This window comes from Colobus angolensis, unplaced genomic scaffold (assembly GCF_000951035.1).
Source record: "Colobus angolensis palliatus isolate OR3802 unplaced genomic scaffold, Cang.pa_1.0 Scaffold18, whole genome shotgun sequence".
Classification (NCBI taxonomy): Eukaryota; Metazoa; Chordata; class Mammalia; order Primates; family Cercopithecidae; genus Colobus; species Colobus angolensis.
Genome location: NW_012114932.1, coordinates 243,366 through 270,958, shown reverse-complemented (window position 1 = coordinate 270,958; position 27,593 = coordinate 243,366). Strand labels below are relative to the sequence as shown.

At 54.3% G+C, this 27,593-nt stretch overlaps 1 protein-coding gene across 7 annotated transcripts in view; it reads left to right on the top strand.

Annotated features, from left to right (window-relative positions):
• LOC105509654 (testis-expressed sequence 264 protein) overlaps nucleotides 1-27,593 on the top strand; it is a 180,953-nt gene that overhangs the window by 146,478 nt on the left and 6,882 nt on the right. The window contains exons 1-4 of one of the 7 annotated variants that reach the window (XM_011938981.1): nucleotides 842-953; nucleotides 1,992-2,043; nucleotides 3,929-4,220; nucleotides 14,076-14,297. In XM_011938981.1, the coding sequence (XP_011794371.1) occupies nucleotides 2,036-2,043; nucleotides 3,929-4,220; nucleotides 14,076-14,297 (522 nt within the window). In that variant the 5' untranslated portion in view covers nucleotides 842-953; nucleotides 1,992-2,035. Of the gene's footprint in view, nucleotides 1-841; nucleotides 1,208-1,860; nucleotides 1,953-1,991; nucleotides 2,044-3,928; nucleotides 4,221-14,075; nucleotides 14,298-27,593 lie in introns of those variants that run through there. The other 6 variants (XM_011938983.1, XM_011938982.1, XM_011938984.1 and 3 more) reach the window with 6 other exon arrangements.

The following is a 27,593-nucleotide window of genomic DNA, read 5'->3' as shown; positions in this document are numbered from 1 at the left end:
TCACTAGGGGAGTGTTTTATCTTTGGGCCCCTAGAAGAGTGCTTTGTAGTTTGTAGGTCCTCAGAAATTTGAGGCGAAGATGGAACCAATCATCAAGGAGCTTACACTTGATGTAGGAATCCCGTAAGTTATCGCTAAACCAGAAAAGTAGACCAGCCTCCCCCAGCTACAACCTGGGCACTGAGGGAGGAGCCTGGAAGAAGGGCATTCCCATGGAACGTGAACTCCAGGAGGGCAGAGCCTTGGTTTTGTTCACTCTGTCCCCAGCCCCTAGAACTGTCCTGGCAAGGAGTGATACAAGTGTTAGATGGATGAATGTACTCACGGAAGTGGGAATGGGTGGACGGAGGCAGGAAGCAGATAATTGCACTACGCAGAGATTGGATCCACCACCAGACTGGGCTTCAGCTTCCTCAGCTGTGTATGCCTTGCTTGGTTCCCAAGTCTGTTGTGAAGCCACAGTGAGAGAAAGTGGCAGGACTCAAGGTGGTACAAATGCCAGAGGCTGATACTGCTGTGCTGCACCTCCCTAGCCTGTACAAATTCTCCTCAGCCCCAGCTCCCTGGCCCCCAACCTGGCCCTCTACTGCGGACCACTGGGCTGCCTCCCGTACCCAAGTCTGGGCCAGGCTGTCATTGTGGTGCTCCTGCCAACTCAGATGCCCGGGGGTGTTGCCAAATCAACCTCAGCAACCGGATATTTTGTTGAAGGCGGGAAGGTACGGCGTGGGTTCCGCGCAGCTGGCGTTGGGGCTAGGCGCACGCCCGTTGCCATGGAGACGGGGCGGGGCAGGCCTCCGCTCTCCGGTTCCCGCGCGCACGCGCCCACGGCCACGGCCACGTCCCGCCGCGAGAGGGGGCGGAGCGAGCGTGCGCGGCGGGCGCGCGCAGGCTCCGTAACCGAGCCCTGAGCCGCCTGCGCGGATCGGCGTCCGCAGCGGGTGGCTACTGAGGTGAGGGCCGGGCCAGAGAAGAGGCATACCCGCTGGGGCGTAGGTCTGGGACCCCTGTCCGCCCTGGCGCGACCTCAGGACTCCCCGTGTCCCCTCCGTGACCCCCGCGGCCCGGGCCGTTGTTTGCATCGTCTTGCCCACAGATGGCCTCGGCCGGGTCCGAGGGCCTGGATGAGACGTTGGGGCAGCCCCTACTCTTCCGGGCAGCCCACTGCGGCGGCTACCGGTGTGGGGCATGCCCCGGGGCCGTGGAGGTGGGGGAAAGAGGCGCGAGTCTAGTTTTAACTCCGCCCTCTGTCCCCCAAGGCCGCGCCTCGCAGTCTGGGCTGCAAACTTGAGCGTCCCTTAAGTTACAGATGTGCGTGGGGCTCCGTGAGGAGGTGGGCGAAGAGAAAGGCTCTGAGTAAATAGGCGAGGCCCGGGATGAGCAGGGGCTGGAATCCGCAACTGGCCCCCCACCCACCATAGTCCACCCGCTGCCTGCTAGCACCGAAGTTTAGCCTAGGACTGGGGCCGTTTAAGGGCCCGGCCCTCCGCCGCCGCGCATGTGAGTGGCACCAGGAAGCCGGCTGGGTGCAGCCTTCCCTGACGCTCGCCGGCACCGGCCGCACGCGTCCTTGCCGGGCCTCTGAGCGGAGGGGAAACCGAGGCTAGAGGGAGGGCGCAGTCTGTCCAAGGTCGGCGGCAGCGGCAGTTTCTGAGCGCCAAGTGTGGTTGGAGCCCTCCAGGAAGAGGGGCGTGACCAGAGCTCTAGTAAAGAGCCCTGACCTTGTAAAGCTAGGTTTAGCTTCTGATTTCCCCAAGGGGTTTGAGAATGGGACAACGGTGCTTTAGAGGCCCCTGTAGGCTTTCCCTGAGGAGGGCAGTCAGGGCACGATGGTTGGCTCAGTGATTATTTCCTGGGCAGGGGTGGCTGTTCTTTCAGCTCCCAGCACTGGAGCGCTCGGCTCCTGCCGCACTGGATGCAAGCAGTTACTAAAAGTGAGCCTGGCATTTCAGGTGAACTCCCAGACCGTCTTCTTTTACTTTTGAATATAGGGGAAATTCACGTTACCCCTCCCCGTGCCGACCAAGCCTCTGAGATGCACAGGTGCATTTCCCTGCCCCCCCCCCCCTTTCTGAGCAGTTTGGGAAGTGAGAGGAAGAGAAAGGTAGATACTAAGTTTCCTTGAGGAGACAGGAAGTGTTCAGCTGAAATGGCAGATCAGGATGAGAGTTTGTCATTCCCAAGGCAAGTGGGGGCCTAGATGCTGAGAGTTTTCCAGCTTTGGGCTCAGAGATGTCCAACAAGGATTTAATGCTTGAGCCTTTCTGGAAGCCAGTCACCAGAGAGGAGAGAGAAAGTGGAAATGGGGGCCTGGAGTCAGACTGTCTGGGCTTGTATTGCCTGCATTTTGGTCCACGTGGCTCTGTTGAATACCTGTGTTACCTTGGGCAAATCTCTTAACCTCTAACCACTTGTACCTTTAGCCTTACCTACCTCTTTTGATTGCTTTGAGGTAATGAAGTAGCCGTGTTTCAACATTTAGACAGTGCCTGGCATATAGTAAGTGTTCTGTGGAAGATTTCTCATCATTATCAAAGAAAATTGGAATGAAAGTAACTGGAGATGAGATGAGTAGGACAGGCAGAAAAGCGAGAGATACTGATGGGTAGAAGCACAGATGAGTGAGACTAGTGGGCAACACCTCAATTTCCTGACACCAAAAGTCTAGAAATTTACTTTGCCTCTTTGTGAGCAAATACTGTGTGCTCATTGACTCCAAAGACTTTTTTTTTTTTGCGTAAAATCAACACGCAGAACCCACAGGGAAGAAATAATTACACAGAGCTAAGTTTTCCACAAAGCTGCAGTGTGGCCTTTTCAGCTTCAAAACCTTTTAAATGTTAAATATTACTTTTAGATAATTGAGGTGGGAATGTCCCCCCAGTGGGTCACATGGCTCCCTTCCTCTTTAAACAGTCTTCTCTGGGCTGTGATTTATTCCCCCCGCCTGGGCAACTCAGGTCAAGCCCTCCTTGTAAGAGGGTTAGGCCTCTGACCCCAAGCTGCCTGAAGACCTAGGCAGCCTGCCTTGAACAGCTCACACACTGGCCTCTGTGTTACGTTCCTGGGCCCGCTGTTGAACAGCTTCTTTTCCTCTTTTGGATAATTGTTACTTCTTCCTGCTATGCGACTCCCCTTTTAGCAGCCTTTTCCTCTTACTCCTCACTGTTTCTTTTATGGGCTGGAAAATTGAGATGAAGCTTGTTAACATTGGTGGTTCGAGTCTGGAAAGCTTAGTGTTGGACTTTGTTCTAGCTGCTCAGGCCGTTTTCCTCTGGTCTTTCCTCTGGTTCTGGATGGGTGAGCTTGCTAGATTGCAAGGTCCCTGAAGGCCAGATGTACTTAGAAAAGGAGAGTTTCTTACGGAATTCTCTTCCTGAGGCACATTTTCCCTCACGGGTTTTTGTTCAGTATGGTTTGTCCCCCTGTTCATTAATAAGTGTTTGAACCTTAGCATTTGCCAGTCCTCCCTCTGGCAGTCATCCCTGAGGCTTGGGGAGGCTGGGCTGGTGGCATGGTTCAGCTGTGGGGAGGAAGAGGTAATGTGGAGGAAAGGCAGGCTGGCTGGTATCTGGTGCATCTTGGAGGAAGATCTTTCAGGGCCAGGAGTGTATCTCTGGCTGACTCACTCCTGTGCCCTTCTATGACTCAGTTTCCCCAGGTATGACCAGGGCTGCCAGCTCACAGGTAGAGCTGCTCTGAGATCCTCACCAACTGCGATTAAGAAATAAAGAGGCTTGTGGCTTCAGTCATCCTTTGTAGCTCCCTTCTAGGTCACTCTGTGTGTAAACACCTCTGGCCCCTCCCCTCTCTGGGTCAGAGCACCCAAGGCAGGACTGAGGAGGTTGGGCCAGAGCTGCTTGGCAGGCAGGTGGGCACATTGTCAGAGCAGGCTACCAGCCTCCTCTCCCTTCTTTCTCCTTTACAGCTGCCTTGAGGTGCAGTGTGGGGGGTCCAGAGCCATGTCGGACCTGCTACTACTGGGCCTGATTGGGGGCCTGACTCTCTTACTGCTGCTGACGCTGCTGGCCTTTGCCGGGTACTCAGGGCTGCTGGCTGGGGTGGCAGTGAGTGCTGGGTCACCCCCCATCCGCAACGTCACTGTGGCCTACAAGTTCCACATGGGGCCTTATGGTGAGACTGGGCGGCTTTTCACCGAGAGCTGCAGCATCTCTCCCAAGCTCCGCTCCATCGCTGTCTACTATGACAACCCCCACATGGTAAGGAGCCTCCATGGGGTTCTGCCCCATTGATGGACCTGGTGGGCCAGGGCTTCTTTGGGGAGGTTAGTTTTGGTTGCTGAGGAAACGGGAGAATCTTCAAGCTGGCTCTGCACACTCCTCCTGTAAGAGCTTGAAGCGCCTCCCAGATTTAGCCTGGACTTCTGCTCCCGGCATCCATATGTGGGCTTTCTGTTTGCCCAGGTCTGGTTTCCTTTGCCCATGGCTAATTGTGGATTTCCAAATGCAGTAGACTATACCACCATGAATCCCTAGCTTCTGCCAGGACTTTCGTCCCCTGCCTCCTCTTCTTGTCATCCCTCCTTCCATCTCCATTTGGGGCCAGTGCTCTAAGGCCAAGCCATTCAGATTCTGCCCACTCTTTGGGGTTACATCTTGCTGTTTCTGTGCTTTCCATCCCTCAGCTCTCCTGCCATAGTTGTAGGCCCTTGAGGGATGAGAGCGCAGTCCCTGGGCATGGGGCTTGGAATCTTACCTCTTCAGCCATTCTGATGCCCCACAACCCAGTGATATGGCATTTCCTTAGACCTCAAGCTGCCTAGTTGGGAGATGGCCTAGGGGGCTAGTGGAGCCAGATGAGCTACTAAGATTGTTCAGAATGCTGATGTCAAAGACTAATCCAGCATCACTAGCACCCTGTGGGCGTCTGGCTGTTCTTACAACCTATGGTGAGTCAGAGCTTGCCAATGTAGCCTACTGCTATGCTATGGGGTGGTGCTGCCCACAGCTGGATGGGCTGGCAGCTCTGCCAAGGGTTCTTCAGCCTCTAATACTAAGCCATGCCAAACCAAGCATTTGGAATCCCCAGCTCTGATTTCTTTGCCTGGAGAGCTCAAGTGGACAAGCCCTGCAGCCTACCCAATGTCTGCTAACTGGCTCACTGGGGCACTAGTTGAAACAGGGTGTGCTGGTTCCCTGTCTGTACCAGGTTCTACTCTACACCTGCACTCTGGAGATGAATCAGACCTGGCTGTGCCCTCAGGAAGCTCTGTGTGGCTGACATGTCAGCCCCACACAAGTGATTCTCCAACAAGACACTGTGCTTGATGTCCACAGAACTTTGACCTGTGGGTTCAGGGATGCTGCCATGAGTCTGCTGGGGAGGCTCAGAGAAGGGGTAGATGTCAGCTGGGCCTTCTCACGTAAGTAGAATTTTTGCTCTGTTGGGAAGGGGTACTTGGCTAAGAAAACTGCGACAGCAAGAGCCTGAAGACATGGGATGACTGGAGAATTGTGGTTAGTAGACATGTCATGGGTGGAGAAAGGTGGAAGGGTGTGCCCAGCCAGGTGGTGGGGAAGTACAGCAGGTTGAGAAAAGGGTGTGGCACAATTTGCCACCTTTGCTTTAGGAAGTTAGCTGAAGGGCAAGTGGAGGAGGGAAGGAGATGAGGCAGGAGGCCATAGAGGAGATTAGGCTGGGCCCAGGTGAGAGGTGACATGGGTTGGTTGAGGTTTTGCAGTCACATGGCCAGGAGATGGCAGTAACTGAAGTTGGGAGCACTGGAGCCTGAGTGAGATGGGACAGACAGTGGGCTATGGGGAGCTCCTAGACCAGATGTGTGACCCTCACCCCTTCAAGGGCTCTGTTGTGTAAGCCCCTGCTCCTCCTTCCACACCTGGCCCAGTCAGAGCCTTCTGCAAGGAGAGTCCTTGCATCTGGCTCTCTTCCCATTGGCATGTCTGTTCTGGAATCAACACGTTGCCTCTTGGGTTGGAGGTGCTAATTCCTGGATGGGAAAGGGCTAAGGCAGCAGGGTACTCTGGGGTCAGTGCTGGAGGCTGGTCTAGGGACGAGTGAGATGGAAGAAACCTGGCATGGGATATTCTGGCCTGGCCACTGCCTCCTGCAGCTTTCCCAGAAATGTGGTGGACCCCATGGGGTGGGCCCTGGGTCTCCAGGGTTGGTTGGTCATAGTCTGACTTGGGTGCTGCTCTGGGGGAGTGTGGCCTGAGGCTGAGAGTCCCGAGTTCTGATTCTGTCCCATCACTATCCTGCTGAATGATCTTAGGCATATCACATAATCTTTCTGAGCCTGTATTTCCTTGTCTGCAGAGTAATGATAAAATACCTGCTTCATAGTAGACTGAGAAGAGTTAAGTGATATAGGTGAGGCATTTACCCCAGCACTTAGCCCTCAACAGATGCTTAACAACAACAAAGACAGGTGGGAAAACCACTTGTGCTAACATGTGCTGAGAGGTCAGACTGAGCAAACCTAGACCCTTGGCCTGGCTGTGGTCATTTGGCTGGCACAGAGGATGATGAACAGGTCAAGATGGCCCTTCTGACCCTGCCCCTCCCAGTCCTGGGTCAGTCCAGAAGACACCTGTGTCCCCATTTAGAGCTACGTCACACTCTGGCACGTGGGATGGCTCAGGGACACTTGGGTCCCCATCTACTCTGGGAGCTGGTCATTGCATTCTCTGCCTGACAGAGATTGTAACAGGTTCAGGGAACCATGGACCCCCAGGCTTCAGGTGCTCATGGCTATCACAGACTGGTCCGGAAGGACCTGAGGCCTCCTGGTCCACACTTCCTATTATGGAGGGGAAAACAGGTTCAGATAGTAGGAGTAAGGTACTGATCTCATACGTTTTTGTTTTAATTTAACAAATATCTGAGCACCTGCTCTGTACGAGGCTCTGTGTTGGACACTAGGGTACCACGGGGACCAGGACCTGCCAGTGTGTGGGTGTTAGGAGCCTAGAGGAAAGGCCCCATTCTGGTCCTGGAGTGGGCTGAGAACCGAAGCTTTTTGCCCCCTAGGCTGCCTCCACCAGCATTATGCAGCATGAGGCATGCTCTGGTTCTCAGAGAAAGAGAATAGAGGCTGACCTGTTGAGTGTCCCACCCCCATTGTGTCCTTCCCTTGCCCAGAACAACAGGTGCCAGTATCTGCTTCTCTGTGAGTGTGGAGAGGCAGTGAGGCTGTGTCAGTCTCTGTGAGTGGCGTGGTGAGTAACCAGGTGAGAGGTGCCACCTTTAGATGCTGCCCACCCCCATGAGGTGTGACGGACAGCTCCCTAGGCATGCCTCTTCCTGTCCTCAGCTGGGCAGAGAGGAAGCTGGTCCCACCTAGGCTGGGTGTGGACTCAGGAAGTAGCACAAGAAAGGGTACCACTAAGGTGGGACAGCGGCAGTTGCTGTGGACCTGTTCATAGTAGCTGCTGCTGGAGCTCTTAGCCTTGAGCCCTGGAGTCCTATATGGGAAGAGGCTGCAGGTCTGGGTGAGTGGTTCCTGTGAGGCAGGAGGAAAGATTCCATTCTCCATCCCTGAAAGCCTTGGCATGGTTGGGGATGGGAAGGTAGGGAAGAAGTCTCTTGGGAAGTGGACAGACACTGGCAGGGGCTCATGGGTGTACTCACCCACCTCAGAGCCCAGCATTCATGGAGTGTGGGCCATTCCTCTTCAAGGTATGCAAGGGGAGGGGATGAGTTCAGAGATAAGGGTCACATGTAGGTGGATATCAGTCACAGATCTGCTACCTTACACACACTGGTCCATACTGCCCTTGCGTGGCTGGGGAAGGGTCCTGACTAGAAAAACTGCTCTGCCCTCAGCCCTGCTTCTGGGGTGGGTGCTGGGGGCTTGGAAAGTGACTTCAGGCTCCCTTTTTGGGCCTTGTCCCTCTGGGAGCCTTCAGTGTTGGAGGGGAAGGAAGGAGCTGGGAGGACCCTGAGTGCCTCGCTTGATCCTGGCCTGCTCTGGCCCGTGGACAGGCCCTAGTGGATGGGCTGCTGTCACTGTGCCTGAGGGTCCATCCTGTCTGCCACCCTGGCCCTCTACCTCCTGCCCCACTCTGTGCCACCACCACTTCCGCTGCTGTGTTTGGGGCTTAAGCAACCTGCCTGCTTGCTTGTATGGGGAGCCTGGCTGGGGCAAGAGGAGTGTGGCAGCTAGTTCACTTTATGTGGACCTGTATTTGCTGCTTACACCTACCACCTAGGAGGTGGTGTTTGCTCCAGGCATGGAGTGGGTTGGGAAACTGGTGGTATTTGCTTCTGCCTTTAGTAAGCAAGACTGCCATCAAAGCCCCCTTTCCCCTAGTCCAATGAGAACCAAGGCCCAGGGCCACTAGGTCTGCAGGGGCTGAGGCTGGTGAGAGTTCTGATGTAGGCCTGTGTCACACTCCCTCTTCCCTCTGTATGTGTGGAGAGGAGGCTCCCTGCCTTCCCTGGAGGCACTTAGTTTGGATGGAGCCTGGGAAGGGGCGAGGGAGTAGGATTTCCCAGGACTGACCTCCTCAGCAAGGCAAATGGGAATGTGGGCTGGGATGTTTCCTGAGGGCCCAGGCTGCCCCCATCCTGGTTTCCATGGTTATTTTCTGCCAGGTGGAGTCCAGGCATTTGCTGTGCAGCAGGTTAACTATGTGGGACAGGTCTGGAAGCACGAGCTCCTCTCTGCCCACTAGAACTGTCCTTGAGGTGAGGTGAGACGAGGTGTGAGAGGAAGGGGCTTTGGATTTGCCCTTACAGGTTTGAATCAAGGCTCCACTGCTAACCAGAGTGTGACTTTAAGTGACTCATTTGGCCTGTCTGAGTCTGTCTCCTCATCTGTCACATGAGGATAAAAGAATCCCTACCTCAGGGTTTTTGTTTTATGGGAGCTAATTGATAAGGATATGGTCCAATACCCAGCCCTTAATAGGTGGGTATCACACTTGACATCCAGTCCTGCCTGAGGACCTCATGCCACTGGGACTTTGTACTTTTAGGGACCCTGCCTGCCTTTCTGGTTTAGTCCCAGCCTCCTGCGGGTTGTCTGGGCAATGTGAGGCAGCACAGTACAGGGAAAAGCCATTGTGAAGCCTGCTCCTTGCCAGGGCCAATTTCTCGGACTCTTGGATGCCTCTGGGTTGTGTAGTGCAGCTCTGAAGCTGGTCTGCTTGGGTTTGAATCCTGACTTCAGCACTGCCTTGCTGTGTGACGTTGGCTGAATGGCTTGGTTGTCTGGGCCTCGGGAGCAGGGGTGAAAACAGTACCAACCACAGAAGCCTGTTTGGATTTAATGAGCTTATGCTTGGAAGGCAGCACCTGGAGAAAGTGGTGAGTGCCTGGTCAGGTATCAGCTATTTTTAGGATTCTGTTTGAAGGTGTAGGGGTATAGAGGAAGGTTCCTGAAAGGTTTCTAAGTAAACTCACCTTTGAGGGCTGGTATCTTGTTGACTCCTCTCTTTCCTCCCGAGCCTGAAGAATGGGTCCTGTCCACTGGCCTGGCTGTCTGCATCATCTCGTGTCCTGACTGGTGCCTGTCTCCATGTGCCTTTGGGCTTAAGCTTCCCAGGGAAGTTGGGGGTTGGCGTGTTGACCTGTAATACCTAGGAGGGCAAATGAGGTCCCGTATCAACCCTCTAGTCATGGGCCAGTACAGCTCCTCTATTCCCTTGGGAGTACCAGTACAAATGAAGGGCCCTGCCTCTACTTTCCCCCTTAACTTGGGTAGCTCTGGGTCAGTAGGCTGGCATGGGAAGAGTAAGGGCAGCCCTCTGTGCCTGGGTTTGAGAGATGGTGCTGCTGTCCCTGTCAAGTTGTGTAGGTTGTGGGCCTGGGGTTGGCTGTTTCTATCAACCCTGAACCCAACGGCTACATTTGGTCTGGGCCGCTGACACCATTTCTCATTCCTGCATCCTGAAAGATTATCAGTCTTGTCCAGTTCCCAGACTCATCAAAGTCTTGGCTTGGCAGGGGCCCTGAAGCCAAGTCTTGGCTTGGCAGAGGCCTGGCAGGGGCCTCTGGCCCTGAAGTGGCTGTCTTCACTATAGCCTCACACAACAAGGTCAGCAGGGCACTGTGACACCACTCAGGAAGGGGCAGTGGGGCCAGCCTTAGGACTAGCTCAGACCTGAAAGCTTCAGGTTCTAAGCAGATTGCCCTCTTCTCCCAGTAATGGGACTTAGGAGGCTTCTCTGCCCAAAGGAGATGCTCTGGGGTCTGGCATGCCTCTGTTGTTTTCCTGGTACTCTTGCTTTGAGGACACATCCTGGATGGGCTTGTCTTTACCCCAAGTGGTGGTGGGCCTGGCCACTGCCCTGTTTCCTGGGTGTGGTTCCTTGTAGGTACTAGTTGGGATCCAATTCTTGTTCTGGGCAGAGGTACCCAGAGAAATAGCTGATCTGGGGAGGAAGAGGAGCAGGCAGGTAGAGCTGGGAGGCCCAGGCCTGTGTCCTAGGGTTAGGCCCAAATAAAGATACTGCACTGAGCCAAGGTGGATGGGGTCTCTTGCCCATCGGGACATCCCAGCCTTCTGGGCGCTTGACAGCCTTAGTAGGCCTTTTCCCTGGAGGCGGATCTGGGCTTTACTGGGAGGCCAGGAAAGCTTTCTTCTGCCACTAGATCAGCCTTGCCACTCTCTGGGTTATTTTAGGGCCTGTTCCATTTCCTCCTTGCTGGTGCCTTGTTCAGCTGCTTCCCAGCTTCAACTTTGCATGGGGCTGCTTAGTGGGTGGTAGGCTTGCTGAGGGACCTTCTAGGCTCCCACTTAGGTCAGGACAGGGGAGGGGGTAGGAAGTGTTCTTACTTGTAGAATTAGGGGGTTGCTCAGCCAGGAAAGGAGCTGCTGTGCCCCACACACCTCCTGGATCCTAGGAGCCCTACCTTCTTAGCTCCCTTCTTCCACTGTGACAGGAGCTCCACCTTTTCTCCAGGTGGAGGAAGAGGAAGTTTGTTATGGTGCAGGGCTTGTGTGTGCATGCATGTACTGTCACTGAGCATGCCTCAAGAACTTTCTGTGTGCGCAGGATCCTGGACCTTTTTGCCTAGAGGCCTGGAGTGATGGAGAGAGATGGGGAGGCCATCAGTTACAGTGCAGCACAAGACCTTCTCCCTGGTGGGTACTTGGGATCAGAGAGGAGGGGCTGCTTGGTGGAGAGCAACAGAAGGCTTTGAAGGGGAAAGTTGAGCTGAGTCTTGCAGGATGGGCAAGAGTTTCCCAGGCAGAAGGGACTCTGGAATAGAGTGAAGAAGGACATTTCAGACAGAGGAAGTAGCTTACGCAAAGGCAGGAAGCATGGGAGGACGTGGCATGTTTGGGGAGCTGCAAATAGTTTCATGTGGGTGTGTGTGGGGGTGTGGCGGGTGAGGAGGCTGGCAAGGCGGGCTGGGCCAGAGCCTGGATCCATCCCTCCCTCTGCCATGCGGACACTCAGTAGGTGCCTGCCCATCTGGGCTGTGGCCCCTGCTGGGGCCTGAGGCTGCAGAAAGGGAGTGCAAGGTGAGTGTGTGGGCAAATTCATGCAGTATTATGTAGGCCACTCCAAAAGAACCTTGCCTACTTGGCTTGTGAATTTAGTTTCATCCTAGAGGTAAATTGGGAGCCATTGAGTGGTTCTAAGCAAGATGATGACCACATGTGTTCTGTTGCATTTTGGCTACTGAAGCGGATGTTGAGCTGGGAGTCCCATGAGGGCTGCTGAAGCGTTCCCAGGAAAGACCCTGGAACTCAAACCCAGGCAAGCCAGCAGTAGAAAGGAAGAGATCAAGTGACCTTCCACCTGTTTCTCCATGTGACTTATGTAGATGTTTCTTTTGCACAGCACAGGTTGGTAAGGTCAGGAACATGAAGATAGACTTTGTGGCAGGCAGTGTCCCTTGGCTTGTCAGCAGGAGGTCCACCAGGTAACTTCCTGCCTATCTGGTCATGCCCAAGCCTTGGCGTGTGAGTAGGGCAATTGCACCATCTAGAGACAAGAGGTGGTATTGCAGTGGTCTCCTGTGCCTCTGGGTGGGGTGGGAGGAGTTTCAGGCCAAGAGAAGTGACAGTGTGCAAGGTAGACTCGTGGAGGTCAAGAGAGTTTACAGCAAATTATTGGGGGAGAAGAGAGTGCCACTGAACCACTCTGAAAGGCTCTCCAAGAGGGCATTTGAACCTGAAGGACAGGCAGGAAGGAGCTGCATATTCAGAGGTTTGGGTCGTTGGGCATTCTAGGCCATGGACAGTTGTTTGGACTGTGTCATAGCTACTAATAACCAACAATTATGGAGCACTTGCTGAATGCTGGGCCCAGGCTAAGCTCTCATGAAGTTTCTTGTTTAATATGGCAGTTCTTTAATAGATATTGAGGAACTGGGGCTCCCAGAACCCAAGGGACTTGTCTAGAATCACACAACTCAGATTCACACCGTGGCCTGCCTCTCTCAAGCTTTGTTTCTGACCAGTACACCCTGTTGCCTGCCACTAAAGCTCTGAGCCCAGTTTGGATGCCATAGGATTCAAGGGGGCTGCAAGGGGACCAGAGCCACAGGCAGTTGAGGGTTACCGTTAGGGTCTGCTTAGAGGTGAGAGCCTGGAATAGGTGCCCAAGTCCCAGGCAAACTGTGACTAAAAGGAAGGGCTGGGTTGGCTTCAGTAGAGGAGGCCATTCAGGGCTGAGAAACCCCCAGGGGATTTCAGAGAGGGCTTGGAAAGGGCTGTAATGGGAGGGAGAGGTGAGAACAGGTAATAATGACTTCACAGTGCTGGGAAGGAGGGGTAGGGAGAGGAGTAAGTGGAGGTAGAGGGAGAAGCCTGTTTTAACTTAGGGGTCATCCCTGTGAAGGTGAACTGCTGGCAAAAAATTTTTTTTTTTTGTGGTAGGTGGGGAGAAAGGAGTTGAGCAAAAGCCAGGATTGAGGGTACAAGGTCTGTGCTGAATCTCTTGGATTTAAGATCATATGCCTCCGAGGGCCCAGCCTGAAGGCAGGTATAGACTTAGGCACCTGGAAAGCTGACATGGGAAACAGGGAGCAGTAGGTGAGACAAAGTGAGGCCTCCAGATACCAGGCGGAGAAATGAGTACTGGGCCTTGCAGCCTTGGGTCAGTCCTAGGAAGTGGTGGAGGCTTACACAGGAGCCTTACATGGCTGAGGTTTCTGGGAGCCAGAGGAGGGAAGTTAGGTAGGGAGGGGAGCAGAGTGGAAAGTACAGGCACTAACAACCTATAGAGACTTGGAGGGGAACCCAGTGGTCTTGGCTTTTAGCCAGGAAGGGACTTAGGAAGTGGGATAGGTCCCTGGATGGGCCATGGGTTGGAGAAGAAGTCTAGAGGCTCTGGTGATGGTAGCTGGCCCTACAAGAGGGATGGGGAGGATGATCTCTTCACAGAATTTCACCAGCAACCCAGAGGCCAGTGATCCCAATCCTATGTCCTGACAGGTACTTCCTGCAGCCCCTCCACACCCACTTGCCAGGTCCTGACCCTGCAAGCATGTGTGTAAACACACACACACACACACACACACACACACACACACACACGTTCTTGCTTTCCTAGGGCATGACCTTGGAGGGCTCTGAGCTCTTTATTCCTACTCCTCAGTTTTGCTCCCTTGCCTGCCATAATTTCTCTGCCCATGAAGCTTACTCTTCTCCAGGAGATAGGAGGGAAATGAGCTAATAGGATTGTTCTGGACCCAGGCTGAAGGATCAGCCACTGTACAGTTCTGCTGGTGGCCCTGGGGCGTGGGGGCTGACAGAGGGTCTCATGGTGGGGTGGAATGGCCCCCTCAGTGGAGGCATGTGGAGGGTGATGGTTCAGAGGTCATCTCTGTCCTTCCCTCTCCTGGCCTCCGGGAGGGCAGAGACCAAGTCTAACCCCTCAGCATGATCCCTGGGTTTCCACAGGGCGTGGCATGTTTGTTGAAGGAATAGATGAGAGTCCTGTGGTACGATGCCACAGGCAGGGGCCATAGGTGGGTTTCAGTAAGAAAACAGCTAGCTCTGTCCTGGTATCTGGGGCTGCATGGCTTGTCAGAGCTGGTGGTTGTTTTAGGCCTGATCTGGCACAACCCCAGGAGGAAGGAGGTCTGAGGGCCTCCTTCCTTTGCCCAACTCTCACACCCATGATTTGCTTCCCCAGGTGCCCCCTGATAAGTGCCGATGTGCCGTGGGCAGCATCCTGAGTGAAGGTGAGGAATCGCCCTCCCCTGAGCTCATCGACCTCTACCAGAAATTTGGCTTCAAGGTGTTCTCCTTCCCGGCACCCAGCCATGTGGTGACAGCCACGTTCCCCTACACCACCATCCTGTCCATCTGGCTGGCTACCCGCCGTGTCCATCCTGCCTTGGACACCTACATCAAGGTGAGGCACAGGCCTGGGGTGTGTGTGTTGGGGACAGCTAGGCCCCTTGGGTGGAGCTAAGGAGGACTGCCTAGAATGGGAGGAAGAGGTGGTTTTGGCAGAGCAGCACCCTGGGACCCTCATGGAACAGGTACCTGTGGAGCTAAGAAGATGGGCAGAGGTTGTTGGCATCTCTTTCAGATGCCCAAGATCTTGTGGGAGCTGGAGCATATCCCAAGAGCATGGAGAGCTTGTTCATAAACCTAGTCTGGTTAGTTTGGCTCTCTGGCTTTGACCAAAGACATCCTTAGTGCTTATCCCACACTCTGACTCAGATGAATGGACAGACCACTTTATTCTCATCCTGCTGGAGACCTGCACAGCAAGGACCTGAGGCTCCCAGTGTCTGGGCAGGCCCCAGGTAATCATGTATTGCCCGTGGCCCTGCCTCTGCATGGGCTTATATACCTGCTCCCAGAGGCCAGGGCTGGGGCAGCAGTGGCAGGCTCTGTCTCCTTTACTTCCTGACTTGGTCACTGGCAATGCTGGCAGCCCAACCTTCCTGGAGGAAGGAGAGCCAGCCACCAGGTCATCTGACAGGGATTTCTGTGTCTACAGAGATAGATTTTTTAAAAACATGCCCTGTCACACATCCCTCCTCCCCTGAATGTTTTGTAAATTTGGGTGCTAGGGAAATGACCCCAGTTGGGTTTGGATGTGATTCTTTGTTCATTCATTTAACTTGTATTTATTGTCTGCATGCCAGGTGCTATAATGGGCACAATGTGAATGAAACATTGTTGCATGAAACAGACATTCACAGTGAGGTGGTGAAGATAGGTAATAAATGTCAGACAAAAATGGGACATGTGCTAGAGAAGGAGAGGGTGAGAAAAGTCGGGGACAGAATGATCAGGGACAGCCTCTCAGAGGAGACAACCTCAAGGCAGAGTCCTACAAGAGCCTTTAGAGAGGAGGTAAGAACTTCTAGGCAGAGCTTTGATCTACATGCAGCAGGAAGTCACTGCAGTGTTGCAGCCAGGAAAATAACACAGTTGGAGCCACGTCTGTACAAGATGGGCTGTCCCATCTCTGGGCATGGTGGAACTGGACCACAGACCTGGGACCAGGTGGAGATGCTTAGACCTAGGGCTGAGGAATTAGCCTAGGAGGCTATCATGAATCCTATTGTGAGTGGTGGCAGCTTGGGCAGGCCCAGTGGCTACAGAGATGTGGACAAGGATAGAGATTTACAATCACTTTTGGAATAGAACTGAGGGACTTTGGGTGGATTCGCTGTTGGGGAAGGAGAGGCAATGAGGGAGTCACAGAGGGCTCTGCTCCCCTCTGGCCTGGGCAGGTGGGCAAGCGTGTAGTGATGCTTTTCACTGACATGTGGGAAACTGAGGGAGGCCCTGGTTTTGGGGGGAAGGTAGCTATTTGGGCTATTGCAGGGGAGCTGCCTGAGATATATCTAAGTTGGGGGGTGTGGAGTCAGCAATGGTATGTGTGGCCTGGAGTTGAGAAAAGGCTGGGCTGGTGGATATATTTGGGGACATCAGCCTGTTGGCAGTATTTGACCTGGGAGGCTGCCCTGTGCCTCCCAGCCTCTGTGGGGTCAGGTAGGCGATAGATAGCCTGTGGCAGCAAAGGCTGCGCAGAGGGTGTGGCCAGTGTCGCAGGGGTCAGAGAACAGGACAAGAGAGTCAGTGGGAGTGAGAGCCTGCTACACTTGGAGGATCCTTGCAACTTTGTTCACCAAAGCAGCTTGGGGAAAGGGACAGAGCGTTGATGATGGAAATGGGAGCTCAGATGTCCCTGGAGTCTGGTGTTGGGGCTGAGGAATGAATAAATGAGGCCCTGGGTCACCAGCTCTGTCCTTGGTGGTCAAGGACAGGTTTGAAGAATCAGGAGTGAGAAGACCTGGAAAGGGGAGGGTTGTCACAGTGGTAGGGCAGGGGCACAGGGAGAACAGAGGGGAGTTTCCTTTGTGAGCTGGAGGGTGGTGGCCAGAAGGGGTGCTGGGCAGGATGTGCTTGCCTGGCTGCGGTTGGACTGGAGGTGGGGGCGGGCTGGCTGGTGGTGTAGGCAGGAAGGAAGATACCAGTGCCCTAGGCCTGCTTAGTGTGCCACCTCTGGGGAGTCCTCCCCCATTTCACTCAAGGAAGGCCTCTCCAGTCCTGTTGATGCCATCCTCAACCTCATGGGCCCATCTGGAGGGGCACCCCCGGGAAGAGACTTCTTGGGCTCCAGACCTCAGAACAGGACGTGTGGCATGTGGTGTGGTGGCGAGCAACTCAGCCACCAAAGCCTTTTCCTGGCTTCAGGGGTTTATTTTTAGACACCTTTGTCCAAATTTCCCGGCCCCTGACAGTTTCACAAGTTGCCTGGTTTTGACGTCACCTCTTTGATGAAAGCCCTTCCTCCTTCCTCCCCGCTCCCATGGGAGCCTGTCAGCTGTGCTCCTAGAGTGGGGGTTGAGACAAGAAAGCCAGGGATGTAGGGGAGAGCAAGGGGCTTCTCCCCTGTGAGGCATGCTTGTGTGGGCTTGGCCATCAGCAGGGAGAGTAAGATAGAGGCCAGCTGCCCACAGAAGAGGCATGGCCCAAGGTCCTGGGCTTGTTTTGGCAGCAGGGTGTGGGGGTTGCCTCTACCCCTGTGTTTAGTCTGACCTTGTGTCTTGGGGAACAAAGCCAGGGGAGAGATGAGGAAGGGGCTAGCTCTGTTTGCTGGTCACAGCCTGCAGTGGACAGGGGTGGCCCTGTGCCTCTCTCAGCCCAGGAGACAGCAAGGAGAGAGTATAAGGTTCCCTTCCATCCCTGCCTTCATCTCCTCTGCCCTGGGGTCAGAGAAAGGAGATTACTAATGAGACTGGGTGCTTCTGACTCTAGCGCCAACAGCTGACTGCCTTTAGCTGTGTGTGTGTGCATGTGTGTACACCCTTCTTTTTCTCTCTGGATCTGGGACTGCTGTGAAGGTTCTTCAAATGGAATGACAGCAGCTGTCAGCTTTCTGTTTTGGCAGGGGTGAGGGAGGCCAGGAGCCCTGCTGCCAGGAGTTGCGGGGGGAGGATGTGTCAGGCTCACCAGCCTCTCTAGAGGCTGGGTGAGGGGCAGGGGTGAATGGATCTTAGCTTTGGGTTTGGGAGGTAGAGAGCAGCTGCTGTCCTGGGAGTTGCAGATGTGCCTGAGCCTGGGACCAGATTGGTCTCATGGGACAGAGGGACCTGAGACCAACAAACCTGCTGAGAGGCCCAAGGAGAAGCACTTGTCAGGACTCTCGGGATTCTGGAAGGGATGGCTGATCTCAGCTTTCCTGGTTTGCATGGCAGCCTCTGGCTCTCTGGCTAGCCTTCCCCAGCTTGGCAGCCTGGCAAACTGCTATAGGAGCTGGAACTCTGCCTTTCACCATGTAAACTGCTAAGGGCCCCCAGGCTGAACACTTATTCCCCAGGAATCCATGGGTACTGTGTGACCATCACTCCATATGGAAGATGCCTCAGCTTTGTCAGGCTGCTCCGCTGGAGTCCAAGGAGGTGGCCTCTAGTACAGGAGGAGACCACTCCCCAAGTCCCAGGAAGGGGGTGTCTTCTGGAAGCTGCAGGATGGAACGGAGCTTGTTTGAAATTGCAAACCTGCAGAGGAGAGATGGGGCCCAGATGTGAGCCCAGAGCAATGGGCAGAGGCCCCCAAATTCACCACAGTCTTAATGAGTGTCCAGGGAAGGCTTCGGACACATGGAACAGACCAGGACTGAGGGATGGGCCTGGGAATTCCATGTGTGGGATTGTGTGTGTAAGGTCTCTAGTGCAGTTTGCTCATATCTGTCTGTAGCACTTGGTGGGAAAGGCCATTGAGAGTGCTCCACTGGCATAGCCAAGCCCCCATACCTGACTTCTCTCCCAGACCCGTCCAAAATCCTTTTCATAAGTGCCCTTCCCTGTGGTCTCTGATTTCAGGCAGTTTTTAGGGGAGGGTCTTTGTAAAATGGTTTGATCTTCTTCTCCCAAGTTTAGGGTGTTACAGGGCATTGTTCATGTAGCGGCTGATTGGTTGGGGAGTGCAGGTGGCCCTGGAGGTCAGACTAATGTCTAACCATCCACCATCAAATTGGAGAAAAGTGTGTGGGGAGGGGTCACCAAGGGGATGTAGTGAGCCTCTGAGGGGAACCTTGGTGGCTGAATTCTGGGACAGCTGGGTTGACTGGAACTGTCTTACCAGGGGCTTAAAGGGGATAAGGCCAGGTGTGGTGGCTCATGCCTGTAATCCCAACACTTTGGGAACCTGAGGCGGGAGGATCACTTGAGCCCAGGAGTTCAAGACCAGCCTAGGCAACATAAGTGAGACCCTGCCACTAAAAAAAAAAAAAAACAGAAAAAAAAAAAATTAGCCAGGCAGTTATAGTCCCAGCTACTCAGGAGGCTGAGGTGGGAGGATCGCTTGAGCCTGGGAGGTCAAGGCTGCAGTGAGCCATGATTATGCCACTGCACTCTATCCTGGGTGACAGAGTGAGACTCTGCTGAAAAATAAATAAATAAATGAAGGGGACATGGTGGCTCACACCTGTAATCCTAGCACTTTGGGAGGCCGAGGCAGGTGGATTACTCCAGCTCAGGAGTTTGAGACCAGCCTGGGCAACATGGTGAAACCTCGTCTCTACAGAAAAAAAATACAAAAAAAATTAGCAGGGCGTGGTGGCATGGACCTGTGGTCTCAGCTAGTCAGGAGGCTGAGACAGGAGAATTGCTTGAGCTCAGGAGGCGGAGGTTGCAATGAGCCAAGATCACGCCATCGCACATCAGCTTGGGTAACAGGAGTGAAACCCATCTCAAAAAAATAAAAGTAAAACATTAAAAAAAAAAAAAAAAAAAGAAGAAGAAGAAGGAAGGAAGGAAGGAAGGAAGTAAAGGAAGGAAGTAAGGCAAGGACCCCAGACCATAGTTCTCAGACTGCTCTGACTGTGCTGAGGTGCCCTGTGGCTATTAGCCTGGGGCGGAGGCTGTACTCAGACCCTTACCTGCTTCACCTGAGGTAGTTCTGCCTGTGCATTTTACAGCCCAGGTGTCTTGAGCTTTTGTTTGGAAGGGAGCTTCTGAGGCTCAACTGGTTTGAAAACCTCTGTCCTAAGAGAGGTACAATACTGGGCAGATGCCACCTCCAGTCCCACCCACTGCATGTCTGTTCTCGATCCTTAGGATGCTGTAACTGCAGTGTGAGTGGATCTGGGAGGCACCAGGGCCCAGCCCTTGTGCAGGTAGGGCAGGGGCTCCAAAGAGAGGCACTTGTCTTGAGGGGAGTGTGACTGATTGGAAGCTGGACCTGGAGGGACCCTGGGGAGCTGCAGGTTGGAGTTCTCCTGGGGTGGTGGTGACTGAACACCTGAGTGGTGATAGCATTATGGGGCAGCCATCTTGGAACTAAGACCCGTGGGCCCCAGCAGGGTGCCTGTGGAAGTGGGTCAGCCTGTTGAGCCATGGCTGTGAGGAAGCTCGAAATAGCCTGGCCACAGCCTGTGTTCTGTCCAGTGGGAACAGAACCCCTTGTGTTTGTTTCCCCTTAGTCTGCCTTAGTGACCCTGAGGGAGTCAGTAGGTGGGTCTGAGTCCACGCTGGGGTCAAAACACCAGTGCAGAGCAACAAGGCCACGGCAGGGAAAATACTGGTGAGGACACCACGCGTGGTGGCTCACGCCTGTAATCCCAACACTTTGGGAGGCTGAGGTGGCTGGATCACCTGAGGTCAGGAGTTTGAGACCAGTCTGGCCAACACGGTGAAACCCCATCTTTACTAAAAGTACAAAAATCAGCTGGACTTGGTGGCACATACCTGTAATCTCAGCTACTCAGGAGGCTGAGGCACGAGAATTGCTTGAACCCGGGAGGCAGAGGTTACAGTGAGCTGAGATCACAACACTGCCCAGTGAGCTGAGATCACGACACTGCCCTTCAGCCTGGGTGACAGAGCAAGACTCCATCTCAAAAAAAAAAAAGCAGGTGAGGAAGCCCCAACAGGAATGTGAAATCTGCGGTCATTTCCCTCTTCCTGACTGTCACCTTTGCCAAGCTAACGTGGGAGGCTTCCAAACTTTATTTTTAACAAGGGAGGCCCTCTTGGCATCTCAGCTCAGTCACTTATTCAGCAGTTATTTACTGAGGTCTCTTGTGTGTGTCATTGTTCTGTGCATGGAGGAACCAGCTAGGAGGCATGATAGAGTCCTAATCGAAGCCAGTATCCCCATTGTTTTACAGATGGGGAGGCTGAGGCCTAGGGAAGGAAGGTGCCCCAAGGTCAAGGGATGGAGCAGTGGCTGAGTCCAGACTGGGTCCCTTAGGCTGAGGATCATTCTGATGGCTACATGCCTTTTGCCACTCTGTGGGGCTGGAACCAAGAGGCCGAGGACTTGTTGTCAATTTGGGATATCCCGAGCATATCCCAAATCCACTTGATCTTCTTTCTCCAACCCTGGTAGTCACAGTTGGGGGCTAAGGCTTCAGGTCTAGGAGACTGCTGGGAGAGCCAAGTCTAAGCATAAGAAAAGGCTGTGTACCTGCTTGCCCACCAGGCACTCACTAGTGCTCTGGGCACAGGAAGCAGCTGCTGCAGGCACCTTATTGGGCCTCATGTCCACACCCTCAGTGAGGCAGAGGCGGTTCTATTCCCAGGCTTCCCTCCCTGGATCTCAAGGGCTGGTTCACCTGCTGGTGCTGCCACCTGCTAAGTGGCCTGCTCTGGCACAGGGAGGAGGGCACTTTTGGCAGCATCAGCACCTGGAGCTGAGTGACAATTCTTCAGCACTCTTTCCTCCTCCATCTCCTCCAGCCACAGAGCCTAGCCATGCCTCGGGGTGGGGAGGGGAGGGATAGATTTGCTGGGAAAGGCAAAACAACCCTTGTAGGGTGGTGGCATTTAGACTGCACCTGTAAGGTGGGCAGTGTTCCCCAGGTGGCAAGGCAGGTCAGACAGAGGTACTGGCTTGGTGGCAGTCATGGCCTGTGTATCCAGTGAGACTGGAGTACAGGAGAGGAGCAAGAGTTTGGGCCTAAGAGATTAGGCTGGGTCCTGCAGGTACTAGGGAGACACTGATGGCGTCTGAGCAGATGAGTGACAGTATCCAGGCTGGGATTCAGATCAAGTCTCTTGAGTACCTGGGAGATAAGGAGGAAGAGCCAGAGGCCACAGCTAAATTCTGCAAAAGGATAATGCAAGTTAGCAGAAAGTAGCAGTGACTTTTCATTCCCAGATGTCCCCAAGCCAAGAGGCGATCCTCCCACCACATCAGGGCTTGGCTTCCCTGGCCCCCTTAGGGAGCTACCCTTGGGTATTGAGGTGTTGAGGGCCAGGCCTCTCCTTTTTGTTGAACTAGGCACTGGAACCTGCTCCTTAGCCTCTCTAGCTTTACCCCACCTCCCTCCCTTCCCCCAGGAATGAAAGCACAAAGCCAGCCTTTGCTGGGGCGGCGTGGGAGCCACCACTCTCAAAATACCAGCTCGGATATTGTAGCTTGGCAGCCCTGCAGGACCCTGGGGGCTGAAGCTTGTCTGGATGGTGCTGTGGGGTTGGGCTGTCACCAATCCAGAGGGAGCCTTCTTCCCCAGGCAGATGGAATTTACTTATCAAGGAAGAATTCTGTTGCTCTTCTCCAGGAAGCTCAAGATTGGAATTAGGGAGAGGAAAGAGATTCCAAGGAAAGAACTCGCGGTGCACCCCCTCTCCCCCAAGCAGAACAACTTCTCCTTCAGCTGAGCCCTCAGATGAGGAGAGGCTAGTTCTCTAGTTTTGCAGGTGGGAAGGAAAGGACTTCCCTGAGGAGTGGAGCAGAGGTCAGAGGTCCCAGTTGGAGATGAGAAATTCAGGGCCTTTTCCTCTCCCTCTCTTCTGTCCCCTGTCTCCTCTGCATCCCCGCTTGCCCACTTGTCCCTCCCCTCTGGCAATTCCTGACTCCTCTGGCTCTCAGGTGCTTGGCTTCACAGCTCCATCTGTACGAGCAGCCTTCCTGCTGCTGGGTAATCATCAGCAACCAGTTTGTCAGCTTGTGAGCAGGACAGGGCTCAAGGTCCTTGACTACACAGACAAGCTGCTAAGAGTGCTGGATCTTGGAGAGGGGGTAGGCTGTGGAGCCTGCGATGGTAGGGCCATCATCTGGAAGGCTGTGGCTCTCCTCCCAGATTTGCAAGGGAGAGCAATGGGATCTCAGGGCTGACTCACCCAGTGCTCTAACTCAACTCTCCTTGGGGTACTCACTCCCGTACTCACTCCCGTACCCTCTGATCCGGCCACACAAGGGCCCAGGCCTGAGAAGGCCAGAGCAGGGCTGAGCCAGGGTTGTATCTTGGCCCTCTGGGCCTAGAGAAAGGTAAGGCTGGGTATGGATGCAGGATTAGGGGCCTCCCAGTCCATCTGGGCACTAAGGTGCTCCAGAGCCTGTGTCCCATGTGCCTGCTTAGAGGGAAACATTATTTCCCCACCCCTCAATACCCCAGCCTGCCCTGGTGCTTGACTGCTGCCTAGGCCCTCCTCCACAGGCTGCCCAGGAAGCCAGGGTCTGCGTCGTGCCAGGGAGATGAACAGAGGTGTAAATTGTGTGGCGAGCTGCCGGCTCTGAGGTGAAAATGAAAAGTCTTCAGGCAGTGGCAGCAGCAGGCGCAGCAGGCTGGGGTGCCAGGCACAGCACACCGTCTCCTGCCCCACTCTCTCTCACACCTTCCCCTTCTGCAGTCTTCCCCAGGTTCCTGCCCAGGCGTGGACCTGCCTGCCTGGCTCCGGACCTGCCTGCCTGGCTCCTCTGCCATTCCCTGCCTTTTAGCACGGGTCTCCCAGACTGGCCCTGGGTTCATCCTAACCCCAAGAGGGCTGTTATATCTCATTTCCATTATGTTTTCTTTTTTTTTTTTTTTTGAGATAGAGTTGCATTCTGTCACACAGGTTGGAGTGCAGTGGCACTATCTTGGCTCACTGCAACCTCTGCCTCCCGGGTTCAAGCAATTCTCCTGCCTCAGCCTCCCGAGTAGCTGGGACTACAAGCATCCACCACCATGCCCGGTTAATTTTTATATTTTTAGTAGAGACAGCATTTCACCATGTTGGCCAGACTGGTCTCAAACTCATGACCCCAGGTGATCTGCCCGCCTCAGCCTCCCAAAGTGCTGGGATTACAGGTGTGAGCCACCATGCCTGGCCTCCATTATGTTTTCTAATTGGCTGATCTGCTGCACAGAAAAATGGGCTGTGCTTGAGTTACCTTTGTGACTTAATGTTCGTGGTAGTCCCTCCATTGATTCTTTTTGGGTTCTCTGAATATACAGTTTTCTTATCTTCACATAATGGTGTTTTTATTCATTGTTTCCAGTTCCTCACTTCTTTTGAGATCATCTATTCTAATCTCTTCCTTTCTTTCCCTTCCCTCCCTTCCCTCCCTCCCTTCCTCCCTTCCTCCCTTCCTCCCTTCCTCCCTTCCTTCTTTTTTTTTTCTTTTTCTTTTTCTTTTTTGAGAGAGTTTTGCTCTGTTGCCCAGGCTGGAGTGCAGTGGTGCGATCTCGGCTCACTGCATCTCTGTCTCCCGCGTTCAAGCAGTTCTCCTGCGTCAGCCTCCCAAGTAGCTGGGATTACAGGCACCTGCCACCACACCTGGCTAATATTTGTATTTTTAGTAGAGTTAAGGTTTCACCATGTTAGCCAGGCTGGTCTGAAACTCCTGACCTCAAGTAATCCACCCGCCTTGGCCTCCCAAAATGCTAGGATTACAGGCATGAGCCACCACGCCTGGCCAAAGAGGGAAAGAGGGAGGGAGCGATAGGCCAAAAGCCTACAGCACCTGGTGTTCCTAGGCAGTCTCCCATCCAAGTACTAACTAGACCCGATCCTGCTTAGCTTCTGAGATCAGACAAGATCAGGCGCATTCAGGGTGGTATGGCTGTAGACCCTTTATTTCATACTTGGGCAAATTGAGGGCTACCCATTTGTCTAGCCAAGCCAACGCTCTAGGCTCCTGCCTGGGGTGCTGTCTGCCACGTCCTGCTTCCTCTCTCCCTTCCCTGGCAATCCTGTCTTACTCCCGATCTCCTTTGCCTGCTATTTTCAGAGCTTTGGGCTCTCCTGGTGTGAGGGGAGAGTAGAGAGAGGGGAAGTGCTCACCAGCCCTTCTGCAGGCTCTCCCTGTTGGTGTGGCAAGGCCCCAGAGCACCAACGGACAGGTCTAGCTTCTGGGCCAGAGGCTTTGAGGCAGCCTGGTGGAGGTGAGAGGAAAGTTTCTGGGTAGAATAATAACCTGCTACCTTCTAGCTGCAGCCTCTTGCTGTACCTCCCCAAAGCATTCACATGCCATGAAGAACAGCTGCCTAAGGGGCCTCTAGGGTCTGAGCCCCCACTTGCAGGGACTGCTGTGTGCAGGCAGATACATGTCATCGTCTAATTAAAAATGAGCATGCATCACTTCACCCAGCAAGGAGACGCCACCGCTCGGGTGGGATGCAACAGCTGCTTTCTGGCTGTGCAGCTGCCTGGGTGTCCAGCCTGGCACAGAAGGATAGATAGGATTGGGTAGCTCAGGGTGAACAGTAAGGCAAGGCCCAGGGCCCCTCAGCCAGACCACATCCCTTTCTGGGCCTAGAGCTTAGGTAGGAGATGTGACCCAGTCCTTGGCCCACACGTTGCCTCCTTCTTTTGGGCATTTGCAGTCACCTAATTCTAAACAAGCCTCCAGCCTCTGGGTAGCCTGGGAGTGGGACCCATCATCAGCCTCCATCCTGAGCCTGACCTCTTCTGTCTTCGATTTGCTCCCAACCCCTAGATGAAGCCAGGGCACAGGGTGATGTCCTGAGTACAAAGCACTAAATGAGGATAGTTCAGGTCCTCTCTCTTACCTCTTTTCTTCCTCTCCCATAATTCAGAAAGACCTGCTGGGGAGGCACTATGGGTCCTGTGGGGAAACCTTGGCCTGGTGTATCAGTCTTGCCCTGTTGTGGGAGCCCTTAGCTGAATGGGCTAAATGCCTGCACCCTACCCAGGAGACGAACTGAGGCTGAGGTGAGTTGGGAGTGTGTGATGTGTCCCCAAGGTAGCCGAGGCAGTGGCACTGTGGCAGCCTGTGTGAGGTGGGTGAGCGGCTCCTTCCCTTTTTTACCAGCACTCCTGAGTGGGTGAGCAGGTGTTGGTGCAGGGTGGGGTGGTGGTGGGGAAGTGCTGGTGTTTGGGGTCTCTTAGAAATTCCTGCATCATGGGTGGTGTCACAAGTCCTCATCTTGTTTCTGCATGTGGAAGACCCAGGTGGGAGGGAAGGCCTGGAGGTGTGTCTGAGGGACCAGAACTCTGAATCCAGTTTCTGGCAGTCCTTGGCAGCACCTTGGCATGATTCACTGACTTTTGCCTGTTAGGTGGAGAGGAATGTGAACATCTGCAACTTTCCCACCTTGGAAAGAGGCTTTATGGTCTCCTTGGGTCTGTGTGTGGGAGTGAGCTGCTCTGGGCTGTGGGTTTGTCAGATGGCCAGTGGTGTCAGTGGCAGAGCATGTTCTCATGTCCTGGCAATGCTTCCACACACTTCTGGCTGTCTGGGCTATGGAAGGGGGTGTGCCAGGGGTAGGAGGACCCCAGGCCCACCCAGGCTCTTCACCAGAGGGGCCAGCCCAGTGTGACCTTGAGCTAGTGTCCTTGGCCATTGGCAATCTGCTCTCCAAGGGCTCCCTGGGGCTAGCTGAGGGAGAGGCAGCTGGCCTCGCCTTCCTCCAATGATTTTCCAATATTTACTGGCTCATTGACATATTGCTCGGGCCGTGGCTCCTACCGCGCAGCAAGGACCTGAGAGCCAGCCATGGTCACCCTCTCTTCCCTCTGAGGTTGCACCTGACTGGGAGGGAAAGGGCTTGTCCTCTCTGCCTGGTCACTCAGGGACAGAGCATATAGCTCGTCCTGCCCCTCACCCTCTATCCCCAGCTGCCACTAGACTCGTTCTTGCTCAGTGGGCAGAGCATGGAAGGGAGAGCAGTCTCCCAGGAAGGGCCAGGGGCAACTACAAGCCCCTTCTCTGCCTGTGGGCCTGGCTTATAAGTTTGCTCCTTTGCCTTCTTCCTGCCCCTTCTCTACCCAAGTCTGAATTTTGGTAGGACCTGGTGCTATAATGATTTGGGGCTGAACAGTCAATGGCACTTTAATTAGCTCCATGCCTCCCTCCAGTAGGGAGGACCAGGGCCCCCAGGTAACAGCGGGTAGGATCAGGCTAGTTTTGGGCCTGAGGCTGCCCCTCCAGGGATCTGGGAACAGGCTGTAGGACCTGGTGCTCCCTGTGTGGGATGCTGTGAGGAGGGAGACCTGGGCAGAGAAGGAAGGGCTGTGTGGCAGGGCCACAGTTTTCTCTCCATCCGCTGTCTCCCTTATTCCTCTATTCTCCCCGATGGCTTTGAGATGAAGGCGATGGCAAGGATGGAGGATGCAGTTTCCATGGCAACGGGGCTGTCCACAGCCAGGCAACTTCAGAGCCGGGCTCTCCGGAGGAGGCAGATGCGCAGAACAGCCGCAGACTGCCTCCCGCCTGCCAACAAGGGGGCTGGCAGAGCAGGTGGCACAGGGTGGCAGCCTGGTGCTGCCCAGCCTAGGGGAGAGGGTGGAAAGAGCAGTACTCCCTCTTACATCTTGTTACTGCCAAGTTCCTCCAGAAGGGAAGCTAGGGAGGTGGCTTGAGTGTTGAGAGGGGTTGGGGTAGGGTCCCCGTTGTCCCTGGAATCTCTGGGTGGACACAGGCTCTAGCTTCTAGGATCTTCCCCAAAAGCCAAATGTCTGCTGCTCTTGTGATGGCCACTCAGCTGCTACCCTTTGGACCCTTTGTCCAGAGTGTGAGGATGTTGGTGAAGGCCATGCCCTGACTAGATTCAGGGATCCTTTTCTTCCATCTAGCTACTGGGGAAGGACCTGGATCTTCTTCAGGGGCCTCCCTGCCCCTGGCCTCAGTGACCTGGCCCAGTTTCTTGAGTGGGGCTCAGGTTTGGCAGATGCCTGCCTCTAAGTGCTGGCATTGGAGGGGCCCCAGAGCCTGACAGCTCCTGCTTCCTGACACTGTGATCTTGTTTAGCATCCTCCTGGAGACCAAGGCTGGAGTGGGTATGTGGGTGGGTAGAGAAGCAAAGACAGCCATCTGTGTGTTTAGAAATGGGAGGTGTCAGGGGCATGGACTCTTGAGATGGAGGAAGCCCCGAGGGCACCCAGGTTGGCAAAGAAGATTTGAATCCAACTATTAAAAAATAATGACTTTCCTTCACTGACCTTGGAAGCATCAGGGTTGGGGTGTTCTACTTTGCCGTTGAGCACATGGAGACTTAGGATGAAAGGCT